This window comes from Ambystoma mexicanum, chromosome 6p (genome assembly GCF_040938575.1).
Source record: "Ambystoma mexicanum isolate Mex_15411 chromosome 6p, UKY_AmexF1_1, whole genome shotgun sequence".
NCBI classification, from domain to species: domain Eukaryota; kingdom Metazoa; phylum Chordata; class Amphibia; order Caudata; family Ambystomatidae; genus Ambystoma; species Ambystoma mexicanum.
The window spans coordinates 875,918,980-875,931,124 of record NC_090935.1 but is presented as its reverse complement, the minus strand read 5'-3'; the positions used below and the strand labels follow the sequence as shown (position 1 = coordinate 875,931,124).

Genomic DNA, 12,145 nt, shown 5'->3' with positions numbered 1-12,145 from the left:
ACTCTCAAAATTATCCATCACACGGGAAAGGACAATCCGGTGGATTTCTTATCGAGACATCCACTCCCAGCACAAGACGAACGACAGTCAAAGCGAATGAATATTTAAACTACCTGGTCAGCAGTGCGTTACCTAAGTCCATCACCACGGCATAACTACTGGAAGCGACACACAAAGACAAACTACTTCAGACAGCCCAGGCATGCCTGAGGCCGAACCAGTGGCAGAGCAACCAGAGAAGTGATCATGACATACCTATTGGTGAAGGACAACATTTCTGCACGTTCAGACATATCCGACACACCCTGTCCACCTCATCAGAGGGCCTGCTATTAAAGGAGAACAGAATTGTTATCCCATCCACACTACAAGACCAAATATTAGATATCGCGCATGCAGGACACAGAGGCATTGTATCAACCAAACGCCAACTGAGGACCAAGGTGTGGTTCCCAGCAATGGAGGAACGAGTGGAACGATTGCTAGGACATTGCCTACCATGTCAGGCAGTAGCCAGGCGCACATTCCCCGATCCTATCAGGACCTCTGAAATGCCTCTGCAGGTGTTGGATGAGGTGGCGGTTGATATGTTTGGGACCTTAGCGAATGGCAAATACGCGCTAGTAATCATTGATGAAATGTCACGCTTCCCGGAAGCTCACCTCATTCGATCCACCAGTGCTCAAGAAGTTATACCAGCCCTTGACAAAACATTTGCTGACTACGGCATCCCCTCTACAGCCCTCGTTCAGTGAGCATGACTTTGCCATGTTCGCAGAACACGTAGGATTCCAGCACCGCAAAATCACGCCACTATGGCCCCAGGCCAATGGAATGGCGGAGCGGTTTATGGGAAATCTCAAACGCACCCTCCAAATATGTTCCATCACAAATGGCTCATTCATGCAGGCTATTTGCACATTACTACGGGAGTACAGGAACACACCACACAGCTCGACTGGAGAATGCCCGTCAGTTTATATGTTTGGGCGCATCATCAGAACGAGGTTACCACACAATCCGCAAGCCACACCAAACTCCAACCAAGCGGAAGCCGCAAGGAGGAAAGACAGAGAAAGCAAGGCAAGGATGAAAGAATATGCCGACATCAGAAGACCAGCAAAACCAAGCTCAATCCAAAGAGGTGACCTAGTCTTGGTGCTGCAAAATCAAAACACCAAGGACACTCCCGCATTCAAACCGGAACCAATGACGGTAACCCACGTTCAGGGTTCTATGATAACGGCGGCAAGTCCTCAGGGCAAAGTCACCAGAAACTCGTCCTTTTTCAGAACATTCAAAGGTGACGACACCAATGTCAGCACTACAAGGACATTGGCAGAGGACTCCTCAGACAGACTCCGAGTACCACGAGGAAGAAAGATGCCGATGACAGCGACGAGGCACATAGGAGAGCCTCCCCACCAACTCGCAGTCCATCCAAGAGGGTCATACGAAGACCCACCAGATGGATCGAAGAAAATTAAGTGAACAAGTCCAAGTGTTTAAGTGAAGGGGAGATGTAATGTCCTACTTCTATGATCATGACTGTTTAGAGGATGAGTCCTCCGTTTATGGCAGTTTATTAGTGGGCTGCGACCCATGTGTAGAAGGCGACGGGGCTACCGCCCAGTGTGCGGTTTGCGCTTGATTAAAGCAGCGTTCGGACGTTAAACCCGGTCTCTGTGATTTATTGCTTCATTGCCTGTCTGATTGCATACCCGATTATATTGATTTACAGCGTGATAACAGTGACGCCCATCCAAAACATAACACTTGCGTCCCAAACAGCCACACGGAGCACCAGGAAAAGTCCAAAGAGGATTATCTTTGTTTCCCGTTTCAACTTTGCGGCATCTCAGCACAGTAAGCTCTGGCCAACCGATTAGGTGGTGACAAAGTCCTGAAGGCAACATGGCACGGGCTCATCTGAAAGCTGGGGTTTTCATTGGAGTGAACTTTTTTCGTTTTTTTAAAATTGATACTGAATGGCGGGCCGACTGGCACAGAGGGTTGCTCTCACGTTCAGAAACTCCTGCGGAAGGCTTCACGAAAGACACACAGAATTGAAGATCGGATAGGGAATTGTAAGTGGAATAAAGAACCTTACGTTACTTAACTTACCTTGTCCTGCCTGCTAATTAACACAGCGCTAATCACTTTTTTAAATTAATGTACGCGTTGACATGACTCTTGTTCAGCCATTAATCCTCCCACATACTATCCTCTAAGTCGCTCGGGACTAGTCGGGCAATAGGCTCTCCATTCCCAAAGGCCCATCCTCCAAGGTCTCGTCAAGGAGCTTGTTCAGCTAAAATTAGTTTTGCATGATTCAGGCACAGTCCATATTTCTAGCTTTCAAAATAGTAAAACGTGGGTCTGCAAACTTGTAACACGTTTCGGTACACGGTTATGGCCACTGTAGGCGCCCATACAGCCATCAAGCTTGTATTGTATGTACACAGTTTTGTATTTATCCTGTCTTTACGACAATTTATCAAGCTACAGAAAATAAAATCAATTTACCTGTACAGTCTCTATTAAGCTTGCTGAATAAAATGGAGTCGCTATCACATAAGTGATCCTATAAGAAATCAAAAAACAAACAATTAAGGCATTCGAGGAAAAAGCATTTATAAATGAGAGTACAAAACATGACGTTTTCACTACACATGCCATACAGTATGGCTTGGTGTTTAAATTTCAAGTACTATGTTCATAAGGCAAGTGGATTATTAATTAAATGGAAATCTGCTCAACTGGAAAAATACAAAAACCAAGCCAATGCATTTCTAAAGCACTCCATTACTAAAGATATTGCTGTCAAGACCATCCACAGAAACCAGTTTTAGTATAACACGTAAGAAATTCAGATCCAAAAGGAAGTCAAATCCTCTGTCCAATTGCAGAACAGCAGACAAATTGCTTGAACCATATATCACACTTCCAACTATGGAGGCTCACCCTAAGTCTAAACTTATTTTGAAAGGCCTACTCTAGGAGCAGGCAGGCCTGAAAACAGATGATGCATTAAAGCCGCAATACAATTAAGAATCCTGGTTTGTTTATCAATTAGGCACCCAAGTAACAATGACCCCCTCAACCCCAATGCAGAACCCAGCATCCCTTCCCCTTTTAGTTTTATCCACCTAGCGGCCAGTGAACTCCTCCGCTCTACATCCTTGTGGATGTGGTCTTTATCACAATTTTTTCATTCCCTTTAATGACTTGGATTCATTTTATTTTTCGCTGGAGGCTCAGTCTCCTGCACTGTTGATTATTATAAAGTTATCCCATTGGACGTTTTGTTAAAACCTTTTTTCATTTCCTCCTTATGAAAGAATTAATATAATGCAGGCTCTGTGGTTGCATTATGTGGCTCGGGAGCCTGTGGCCGGAACATACCTGCACTTACTGGATTTGCACAGAGGTCCCTCTTCATATGCAACCAAAGAGAAGGAATCCAGTGCCGGAGTCTGCTGTCCAGTTCGTAATGAACCAACAGCAGGCTGATGTATGTGAGAAGGGGGTAACATCTTTGGTGCAGAAAGCTGCACCACCAGTACATGGGCTGCCTAGAAACTGTTCAGTGGTGGTCAGCTCTGGGTTGCCTGGAGAAAAACAAGGAAAAAGGCGCTGCTGTGCAGAGCCCGCACCTTTTTTGTTTTTTTAAAGTATCGTGGAACTCCCACCTTAAGATTGCTACCGCGCAGCAGGGGCCCCGACTATGCCAGTGATTCTGGGGTTTCTCTGTCCGCCTCTTGGACCCCAAAGACTCTGAGGTTCCAACTTCTCTCTTTTCTTTACATCCTCGAGTTGAACCCATAGTGCTTACTTTTCTACTATTTTATTTCCAGCATATAAATAGATAAACATTTATTCCCCAGTCCTTCCACACTATCTTCTATTTCTCCTTTGTCCTGTTTAACTCTATTGTCTGCCGGACTTCTGATCTCATGGCTCTAATTTCAGAGAGTATGTTCATGACATTTTGCTTCCTCACGAAGTTGGAGGCAATCCCAAATGCTTCTCTGGTTGCCATTGTTCCCGAGGACTGAGGCTACTACTCTTTAGATGTGGGTGGATGGACAAAAGCCTTCAGCCTAAGCTGCCAAGGGACTGACTTGCATCCCTAAATCCATTTCCACTTCTTCCAGCAGAATAGCCCGAATTTCACTCAATCAATCCAGGACTTTCTCATTTTCCTCTGTAAGCCATTCTACTCCAAGGAGAGGGGGAAGGGGGAGGACCACTTATACAGCAATTGGCCTGTAGGATTCTACTGCGTAGTTTTGGGAGAAAGATGGTGTTGCAACAAGCAAGTTGCTCTTTGTTTATTGTTTTTATTTTTTTATTGTTGCATTGTTAGTTTACATAAAACCTTATGCAACATTTCACACACAATACAAATATACAATTCATTTTATAAGACAACATATACAAATATAAAATGAGAAAAATGCAAAAATACCATACAAAAATAGAGAAAGATTTCATCAACATCACAAACATTATCATAAAATTTCATAAAATATCTCTCCCAGCCCTTAATTAATATTGCAGTTGATTTCCTTTTCTTTTCCCTTTGTCTTTCCATTCCCGTTATTCCTCTTTAGAGACCTTACATATTAAGTTCCTTTTTTTCCAATTCCTCCATTATATTTTGGAGCAATAGATTGAATGCAAGAATTAAAGAAATATTTACACCCCACATACAGCGGCTCCAAAACAAATGGATAGACATTTCAAGATCCCTGTTTAAGATAGAGCGCTCGTTTAGACTCAAAATGGGTACATTTTTAATCAGGGTGCTTAAGAGTTTCTAACGTATCAGTTTCTCCACAGAAGCGACATGTGAAGCCGATTTGATCTTGATTAGGCACCTCTTCTTTATGTCCCCAGTGCCGAATCCTTTCTAAAGTCGGCATCTGATTGAGTCTAAAACGCATAAATATTAATCTCGCCCTATAACAAGGGAATCTTTGTAAATAAAGGGGAATGCATTCCATTGCGTGTCCAAAGTTAGCATACTCCTTATAAGAGGAGTAGGACTCTACGCCATTTACTGTGTCCACCCAATCTGCCTTGAATAAAAGTCTCTTAACTAGTCCAGGTCGTTGTACCAGGTCTTCTAAACAAAAACCTAGAGTATCTAATAGAAAATTAATTTGATCACTCAATCCTCTAATGGATTTTACTGACCCGGATTTAACAACCTTAATTAACCACTCTTATAGGGCGTTTGCAGGTGGATCATTCATCTTTCTAAACAAAGATAATTGTCTCCACAGGTTTCTTGCTTTGAGTGAGATGAGACATAACTCATGGCGGATAATGGCGTTGGGGGCTGCCATGGATATGCCCAATACTTCTTTCCACATTTTCTCCTGGACCACATTCAGGTATGAGCTCATATCATGGGTACAAATGTCCAGACCATACAAAAGAACCGGCTCACATTTCGCAAGAGCGAAAATGTACATACCCTACCTTCAAAAATGTCATTTGAATCTTTAATTTAGACGCTGTTTCTACTAGGCTCAGTTTCCACATCTTGAGGCTCGATTTATTAGTAAAGTTATAGCCTAGATATGTTATTGCCTGGACCTGTTCCACCAGATCATCTCCCATCTTCCAAATATATGATTTGATAGTTCTTTTCTTAGTGACCACAATCGTTCGGGATTTGGATGCATTGGGGGAGAGATTGTTCACCATCGCATACGGATAGAAAATATCCATCTTTCTACGAAGGCCATGTGAAGTACGGTCAAAAAGAATAAAATCATCAGCAAAGGCCATCCATTCAATAGCCAAACTCCCCAACCTAACCGGCGCAATGGAAGGACCCTGCCACGTGTCCTCCACATCGCTAACGTATAGGTTGAAGTGTGTGGGTGCAAGTGAACAGCCCTGCTTGACCCCAAACTTAGTGTCAATGGCATCGGATAGAAAGCCTTCCTGAGTCAAGCGAACCCTGACTGAGGTATTCCTATGCCACAGTGCCAAGAGTTGGACAATCTTTCGTGGAAAATTAATTGCTAACATTTTGGTCCACAATCTTGCTCCGATTACCCCGTCAAAGGCATTGGAAAGGTCTAAAGATGCCATAAAAACTTCACCCATGTTGGATTGATGGACTGTATCTCTTAAATGGGCCAATATAAACCCATTCAAGTCGGTTCCCAAACCCTCGCTAAAGCCAACCTGAAATGTACTAAAGCAAGCATTCCTCATAATCACTTTATTAAGAACCCTTAAAAGTAGAATGCTGAAGACCTTACTAGCTGCATCTAAAAGTGCTATGGGTCTATAGTTCTGGGGGTTGAGGACATCACCTTTTTAAAATATTGGTACACTAATACTTTGAGCCCAGAATTTAGGTATGATATGATTTTTTTAAATATCATCAAATATGGGTTTGAGCAACTCTGCCCACATTTCAGGGGCCGCCTTTATGACGATTGGAGGGATGCCATCGGGGCCCGGCGCTCTAGATGGTTTAAGTTTATTGATGGCCCACATGATCTCTTCAATATCCCACAAGCAATCACCCACCACTGGAGGACCTAAGTCCAAATCTTGTTCCCTAGAGAAGGCTGAAGGCAATGCAAACTTTTCCTTGTAATAGGAGCACCATGCCTCTGCTTGGATAGGGCAATCAAGTCTATCTTTAGCCGGCGTGAGTGTATTGTTGACAGTAGCCCAAAATTTTGCATCTCTGCCCTTGCAGAGATTATACATCATCAATTGATGGGCTTCAAGATATTGATCCATTCTCATGGACTTAATCAAAGTTTTATGTTTCAGGATAATTTTTTTCTTCTTAAGCTGTAATTCAGAAAAGGAGATGGGTAATTTCTTCAGAATTTTTAGATCCTTATATTTGTTACGCTTGGATTTTTAGATTCTGGAGTCACCAACCCTCCCCCTAGGTTTCAACACCTTCATATCGCCTGTCCTACTGATTTTGTAAACACATGGCAATATAATATTGTAGTAGTAAGATCCCCCAATACGATGTCCTCTTCCCTACTAATTTGATGCGACAGGGTCAGGTTCTCCAAAACCAAGGTATTGAATTTCATAATCGTTTTCTTATTCCATGCAATCCTTCTCCCATTATTTGTCGCCTTTAGGCCCAAAAACATAGGATTAATGTGATTACGAAGATTTGGAAGTGATCAAGAAAAGCATAGGGGAATGTGATCAACCAACTCTAACTCCATGAGTGTTAATTTTCCACATGATTGCTTCCAGCTATTGGATACATAGAAAAAGTCAATTCTGGAGCTGTTACTTCCTCTTTTCCAGGTATATTTGGGTAGATTCCAATCCAAGGCATGGTCTAAGAGCCCCAAATCCCAATGATCAAGGAACTTAGCCCACCATATACCTCTCTTAAGACTAGGGTGAAGCAGTTTAGGGATCACCCCTCTTTCATTTAGCATGGAGCCCTCAGCACAGGCCGAATTAAAGTCACCTCCCAAGATAATGCGATTTCCAAATCCCTTCTCAAACCAACCTCCCAGAATTTCTCCAAGGGAGTCTTCCACTGTATCGATGGTCACTTTTAGTGGATTCCAGTATTGAGTTCAACAGGAAGATCGGATCTACATTACTCTCCGACGATAGAACAATACCCAGAAGCCAATCACACCTAAAAATCACATTGCCATGAAACCCCAAATTACGATCAACAGCAATAATCAAACCGCCACTAGGCCGACCAGCTAGCCCCCTCGATGCTAATGAAGAGAAGGTATAGAATCCTTCTATATACGTATCAGACAACATCATGGTTTCCTGGAAAAAATAGATACGGGGGCAGGTGTAAGTTTCACCTTTAGTCAAGAATGTGTTCAAATGTAATCCCCCCCACATGAATTCCAGGAAATAACATCAATATTAGAGCTGTTAGGAGCACCCATTACCTTGTCTAAGGGTTTCTAAAGTTTTGAGCACTGGTTGCAACCTTGACCAATCTTGACCACTATTAAGAAGGCTGGAAATTAAAACCATCACTGGATCTAAATTGTCTGCTTTTTATTACCCAATTGTGTGATTTGTTGCGTTTGGATGTTAATCGGTTCCTTATATTGAAGGAAATTATCAGCCTCTTTGTCATCTGCTAATGTAGATAGACCATATCCCAAAGAAGTAAGGTTTTTTTCTTGGGCACGCACCATGTCTGCCACCATCACTGAGTGAAAGCAACTTACCATTCAATGATTATTATGATTGGGTAAAGAAATAGCGTCTATATCATCTGTTATAGCCCGCAGTAGAGGAATTATTTTGAACAGATTTAACAGATGTGTTCTGTTTAAACTAGCCTGAGAGTCTGTTTTATTATTAATCCAACCCAAAATCGTCCCTGTATGAATCTTTGAAAGGGGCTGGCCCAAAATAGATTGCATCTTTGTGTCATCAACAAAAGGTTTAGCCAATGCATTTCCTTGAAAGTCCTGGATTTTAGAAGACTGTATCTAGGGTGCTTTCCCCCATATTATTAGTGGTAGAACCACTGCCACTCTCAACCATGGCAATCGGCCCATTAACGGAGGGAGTGTTGGAATATACTATCGGTGTTATTACTTGGGCAGTAGGGAGAAGCTTAATTTGTTGTGTGCCTATTGATGTTCTGGCATGTTTGGTGCTGGTTATTTTACCAAAGGCTGTCAACTTAGTTTGTTTAGTTTGTGGGCGATCTTGCCCAATTCTCAGTAAATTACTCTCGTCCATGTCAGGGTTGATGTTTTTTTCTCCCCTAGCTGAAGAGCCTTTGTTAGTGACCTCCCCCAGCACCTGACCCTCTTCCCTGTTAGGGCCATTCGCTACTCCACTATCATCACGCCGCTCTTCTTGAACAGGAATATTCCTAATTGCTTTAAGATTGGAGTTTCAGCCTTTAATTTTAGTATTAGGCATATGTTTAGTTTTTTTGAGCATCCCAACCTGTTTTTTTGCTTTTTTACGTCTATACACTGGAGATTGGGGTACCTCATTAATGTCATAGTCAGAATTGTTAACAGGACCTATTTCGTCGGGATTTGTCATTCCACCCATTTCTAATGCTGGGTCTACTAGTTTTTTTCTCTATACGTTTTGTCTTTTGTTTACATTTTTTCCCCTTTTTAAGTGGAGTTAGTTGGATAATTATCGCGTCTTCACTGCTGATATTCAAACATTCCCCCTCTTTAGATCTTTCACTCCCATGCTCCTGGGCACTAGGGCTTTCCAAATCCTGTTCTTGAGTAAGCCCCCCCTGTTGCTCTTACAGTAGCATCCAAAAGGACAGAAGGACTGTCTGGATAGCTCAATTAATTTCCATATTTATTATTGGATTTTTTACCTCCTTGGACAGGGAAGTCTGGGTCCACTATCCCTTTATCTGAAGAGGTAGGGCGATCCCCTGAAAGCATAATTTCCAACAAAGTGGTGATTTTTGCATCCATAGTTGTTAACCTAATATCTTGTTCCTCTCTATATTTATCGTATAGATTCTGTTCTTTAAAATTATGATCATTATAGGTCTTGCCCTCCACTAGGCCCCCCAAAAATGCCAAACGAGTAACTAATTGATTAAAGGCAGCTTGTTGGCCTACCATGGAGCCACCGAGCATCTCTTGGGACTCACCCATGGTTTTCAGAGCCAAATTTAAACTAATATGTAGGTTAGATAGAGGGGGTAGAAGATAATCTCCTCTATCCTCCCTACCCGAACAGGGTATTTCGTATTTGTCCTTAGCTACAGAGTGACTTTCCAATATTGTTTGATGGGGTTCAGTGGCACTATCCACTGTTTTAGGTCGATGGTACCCTTCCTTATCCGTTTGAGTAAAAGCTATCTTCCTATGTATAAATGTTTTTGGTGTCTCTAATGCTGGTCTAGTGGGGGTTTGTTGCTTACCCTCTTGTTGTTTCCCCATCATAGTAGTATCTCTAAATTGTGAGTGCACCGCTCGGCGCCCCCTCAGATAGGCTCCTCACACCCTTACCCTTGGATAGAAATCTCCCCGTCAGTATCTCCAAATCAATAATTTCTTTAAGCAAGTCACCCGTAGCATCTGCCATAATCAGGAAGGAATCGTCTAAATCGCCCCCTCCACGATAGGTAGATTAAGATTATGATTAGAACGAATAGGTGTCCCTTTAAATTGTTCTCCCCAACTGGCATGCTTAGACTGGGTAGGGCTAGTAGCACATTGCATCTTATCCTGTTCACCCTTCCCAAAAATAAACACTGCTGGCGAGATATGAGGGTAATGCTTAGTGCCAAACGGGTATTTACCCTTATTTTCCATCATATTCAATTTGGATAAATCTGAGCTGTGAATTTCTCCAGCTTGCATTTTTCCACTTAAAATCATCGTCTGAAGTGGAGTGGATGCATGAAAACGGACCACACTTTTAATACCAAATAGACTTTGTTGAAGACATTCTTCGTCCGTAAGTTCCCGTCTAGAATCCAGCATATCCCTATGAGCCCCAGTGGCCTCTAGATCTAATATGTCTAAATTTCCCCTAATAGGAGCTTGAGCATCCAAAGCTGCAGAATCAATAATGGGTAGTCCCTCCACACTCACTTCAAATGTGAGATTTGGCTTTTCATTATTAATTTCAGAAGATATATTAGAAGCAACCTTATTTTCCATATGATCTGTATTAATAGGCGCCTCACAATGTATCGGAGAGCCCAGTTGAACTTCTACTATCTTCTTCTCTTGACTCTCAACAGTTTCAAACCCGCTTCTAAGTGCAGGCATATTCGAGTAATTTGATTGTACGGGAACACTCCCTTCAGGTAAAAAGAAAGGAGCATACAACTCGCAGCCTCTATGAGGAAAAAATAAAAAATAGAAGGATATATAAGGGCTGGAAAAGAAAGCAATTTGATTAAAATATGTATGACATTCAACAATTTTCAAAATCACTATAGTATGGATTTAAAAATATTTATATTATGTTTGCACTGCCTTGGGAACGCCCGATGGCTTGAGGAGCAGCCTTAGTCCATCTCTCCTCCCCAATGTCCAACTAAATACAGCAGGTAGCCAACACGTGTTTCCCTCCAAGGAGTTAAATAAACATTAAAAGGAAATCCGAGTAGCTACCATACAAGTCAAAAGCTTAAATAGCAGTAATTGAAGGGCGATAATTGGGCTCAAAGAGAACTCCTCCACAGTCACCCAATGTCCTACTAAGTACGCTAATACGCCATACCAGCAGCAAAGTTGTAGTAGGAGAAACTTGCCAAAGTACTTGAATTACACATAGGATCACCTCCAGAACCCGGAGCCTCCCATAGCCAAACAGCAGACAAACAGTGCTGCAAGTGCCGCGCCCTTGTCCCTGCTGCAGGCTTAACGCCGCAAGGGTGGTCGGGCCGGCAGTTTAAGCTGGAAGCTGGTCACGTGATCAGTCACGTGTTCCCTGCAAGATCCGCCTCCTCCAGGAAGCGCGGTCACGGCCAATCAGGCACAGGGACAGCAAGAGCTCTGGGCAGCTTGCAGTGCTGTAGACGTTGAATACGTGCAGGCAAATAAAACGTTCAGCTCTGAAGCATAGCCTCCAGACAGTGACAATACCCTGTGCTTTGTTTCTATGTTGGCAGGTCTTGTACTCCTACAGTTAAATTTCTTACACTGTGGCCACCTGGCTCTAAGAGGGTTAGGATATGTGCACTAGAGAGGGGAAAGGGTTCTGAGGGCCAAGCAGTGGGGTGCAAAAGAGGTCTGGGGACAGAGGAAAGGGGTGAAATCCAGGCTTGGGACCTAAACAAAGGAGTTAAAAAGGGGGTAGAGAACAACAAATCACTTCCCTGCTCTACTCCCAGAGGTACAGGGCTAGATCATGTCCATTCATTCTTCTCAGGCTGGGAATAAGGAGGGGCGAAATGACGAGAAGCCAACATTCTAAAACACAGACTAGGCTGGCTCACCTTAGGATCAGGCAAAACCAGTCACTGGTTAAAGTACAATACCGACCCACTATATTAAGCAGGTACAGGCGGTATATTAGAATCAGGAAATGCTTCCTCAGAAGGGTGGGACTGAGTGCAGAAAAATTAAGGATCTCTAATCCTGAAAGGGAAGAAAGCACATAGTTTCCAGAGGGATTTGTGATTGGCATGATCATTAAA

The 12,145-nt window shown here is 42.8% G+C and overlaps 1 protein-coding gene across 1 annotated transcript in view; it reads right to left on the bottom strand.

Annotated features, from left to right (window-relative positions):
* The window catches only part of SLC25A46 (solute carrier family 25 member 46), a 410,387-nt gene that overhangs the window by 87,216 nt on the left and 311,026 nt on the right, over positions 1-12,145 (bottom strand). Inside the window, exon 7 of the mRNA XM_069625486.1 lies at positions 2,527-2,584. Within this exon, the coding sequence (XP_069481587.1) occupies positions 2,527-2,584 (58 nt within the window). The remainder of the gene's footprint in view (positions 1-2,526; positions 2,585-12,145) is intronic.